The 2,767-nt window shown below is 35.7% G+C and overlaps 1 protein-coding gene across 1 annotated transcript; it reads right to left on the reverse strand.

Moving 5' to 3' along the window:
* Nucleotides 1–266: 266 nt before the first annotated feature.
* LOC107645840 (small ribosomal subunit protein eS24z) lies at nt 267–1,901 on the reverse strand. Its single transcript, XM_016349966.3, has 5 exons — nt 1,740–1,901; nt 1,623–1,664; nt 1,338–1,508; nt 683–769; nt 267–576 (listed from the first exon to the last, which is right to left on the reverse strand). The coding sequence occupies exons 1-5, from the start codon at nt 1,809–1,811 to the stop codon at nt 535–537; spliced, it is 414 nt and encodes a 137-aa protein (XP_016205452.1). The 5' UTR covers nt 1,812–1,901; the 3' UTR covers nt 267–534.
* Nucleotides 1,902–2,767: the final 866 nt, after the last annotated feature.

A 2,767-nucleotide genomic window follows, 5' to 3' on the forward strand; every position in this document is an offset into this window, starting at 1 on the left:
TCAGTTTAAAATTCAGACTATTGGCTCACCAAAGATAACAGAAACACGGTAACATTCACCTGTTTCTAATGCAGATATGAAGAAGAAAATTGATAGAGTAATATGCATGGGATTTTGAAGATAAAAGGGACTTCTAATTTCATTCTCCAATGACATCTAACATTAAAATAATTTGGGTCAAAATGTCATTACGAGATCATGCTATTGGTATACTAGTACTACGATCCAAATCCAGAAGGAGGACTACATGGAGAAGAATGAGACTGTTTAGCCCAAAAATCGCACAGCACGATATTTCACTATAACTGAAACTTGAAAGTAGTCACTAGTAAGTATTGAAAGGATAATGACAAACAAAAAAAAATTCTCAAAATTGTTCATTAATAGTACTCAGAAACTCGGTTAAAACGGAACACAAATTAAACCAAGATCCACTAACAATATCATTCTATAGACCTAACACAAAAGAAAATAGGTGTTGGATAATACCAATAGAGCAAAACAGCACAGGATCAGAACAGGGCAACTCAAGACTCATTTCTTTTTTCCAGCCTTGGCAGCATCAGAAGCCTTGGTCTGCACAAAAAAAAATGCAAGATTTTTTAAAAGTTAATCAAACAGGGAAGGCATTAAAGCTAAACAACCAACGATAAACCAGAATAATTGTAAGCTACTTAAATACCTTCTTGACACCACGAATCTTCTTAGCTCTATTCTTTCTCTCCTTCATTTGCTTCCTTGACTTTTCTACTTTAGTATCAAGCCCATTCTGAAATAGACAGAGTATATATTTAGCTTTTGATCGCCCAAAACAAATAACCAATGCCAATATAGGGAAACAAAATGAGAAAATATAAGAAACCAACTTTTAGTTAATCAACATTAGCCAACTTTAGGGTTTAGATTTATAATTTAGGATTAAGGATTTATGATTTAGGGGCTAGATTTAGATAAACAATATACATTTTTAAAAAGTTGACTTATGTTGGCTAAAAAAATTGATTGCCCAACATTACTCAAAAAAATTTGTATAACAATAACGTATATGGCAAAAAGCTAATTGAATATAAAAATCATAAGGTGCTAAACGACATGATGAAATTTAACAACCTATATACCTTCATCACCATTTTTTCAAAAAATAAAATGAAAATTTTATGCGCATATGTTGACAAGTATATGGGTCTATAACTTGAAGAACTACCAATTCCATCACAACAAGTAACATAACAAAATGGGAGCAATGTCTATAACAAGCATTAATAAAATAAACCAATAAAGTAAACAAAATTACAAACAAAATCCACAGGAGTAGAATGTGTTGGGTATATACTGACCCTGATAAGCCTGTACTTGGGCTCATACTTCTTTGCATTGTCAACAGAATCATAAATCAAACCAAAGCCAGTGGATTTGCCACCACCAAAATTTGTACGGAATTTGAAGACAAACACAGTGTTTGGATCCTTCACATCATACATCCTTGCTAGCTTCTCCTTCAACTCGGCCTTCATACCATAAACACACAAAACCAAATCAATAAAAAAAAAATGCACTATTCTAGTCACCTAGTATATTAATATTAATATCTAAATACAAAAAAAATTGAAAAAACAACGCACCTTGGAAACGTTTGCCCTTCCTGGATGAAGGACATCAATGACCTACATAATGATAGGGGAAAAGTTAGGTCATGAATGAGATTAAGCGAAGAAACAATGAAAAGGGAGAAGACATACGAATTGCTTCCTGGAGAGGAGCCTGTTCGTCATGAATTTCCTGGTTCGGATCGTAACGGCCTTGTCCGCCATGATGGTTCTTCACTGCAGCTCCGAAGGGAAGAGTAGGAAATACGACAGCAGCAGCAGCAGCAGCTTCACAAGGCACAGAGGATGACAACAACAAAGGGTTTCTATAAGGTTTTCTCTATACATAATGGGCTGCCAATTAAGCATTAAACTATGGGCTTGGTCCATTATCTTCTCTTTTTTCTTCTCTGGCCCACTAACATAAAACAAAAAACTATTAAATTGAGTTGCTAACAACTATTTCAAATTTTTAAACATGTGCCAGCTGAAGCTGGATGTTGTTTAAGAATTCATAGTGCATATCCATGTATCCATATAGTGTGTGTGAGTGTGTTGTATGGATGTGTTATGCATCAATGTAATGTTTAAAATTTGGGGTTATCTAATCCACTTAACTCACACAAAAAACATGTCCAAGAAAAATAGGATCAAACCCATTTGAATTACGCTTTTTAATTTTGATATTGGAGAGTAGTTGGTGTTAGGCGTGGATATGGGGTGACTGGGTGCTTAACAAGGGTGTGGTGTCAGGAAGAATGCCATAACAGGAATCGGACCCAGCGATTCCCCCCCCCCCCTCCACGAATCGGACCCAGCGATTGCGCCCCCTTCCACGTGTCGGACAGCAGCTTCTCCCCAGGATGGTGCCCCAGCAGCCAGCATACCCCCATTCCCCCACTCCCTCAGTCCGAAACATCATTTTCAAGCCTCAAACCCCATTTCTTCTTCTCTGTGTTCATCCTCTTCCTCTCTTCTTCTTCAAGAACTTTGCATGCAATAAAATCTGTGGAAATGGCCAAAAAACACAAAGCTAGAGATGTTGATCGTCCTGAGCTTCACATTGTAAATTATTTGTCTGATCCTAATTATGTAAGTTAAATTTTTTAATTTTTTGCAAATTTCTGTATTTTAATTAAATTTTGTAAGAAATTTTTTTATATTTTATGGTTAAATGTTGC

This window comes from Arachis ipaensis, chromosome B6 (genome assembly GCF_059453495.1).
Source record: "Arachis ipaensis isolate K30076 ecotype BB chromosome B6, ASM5945349v1, whole genome shotgun sequence".
Taxonomy (NCBI): Eukaryota; Viridiplantae; Streptophyta; class Magnoliopsida; order Fabales; family Fabaceae; genus Arachis; species Arachis ipaensis.

What these genes read in the sequence shown, in the direction of transcription:
- LOC107645840 (XM_016349966.3), bottom strand. Translation starts at nt 1,811, where the DNA reads ATGGCGGACAAGGCCGTTACGATCCGAACCAGGAAATTCATGACGAAC. An exon ending in TCCTCTCCAGGAAGCAATTC is followed by an intron (nt 1,665 to 1,739) that starts GTATGTCTTCTC and finishes ATCATTATGTAG; the next exon opens with GTCATTGATGTCCTTCATCC. An exon ending in AGATTCGTGGTGTCAAGAAG is followed by an intron (nt 577 to 682) that starts GTATTTAAGTAG and finishes TTTTTTGTGCAG; the next exon opens with ACCAAGGCTTCTGATGCTGC.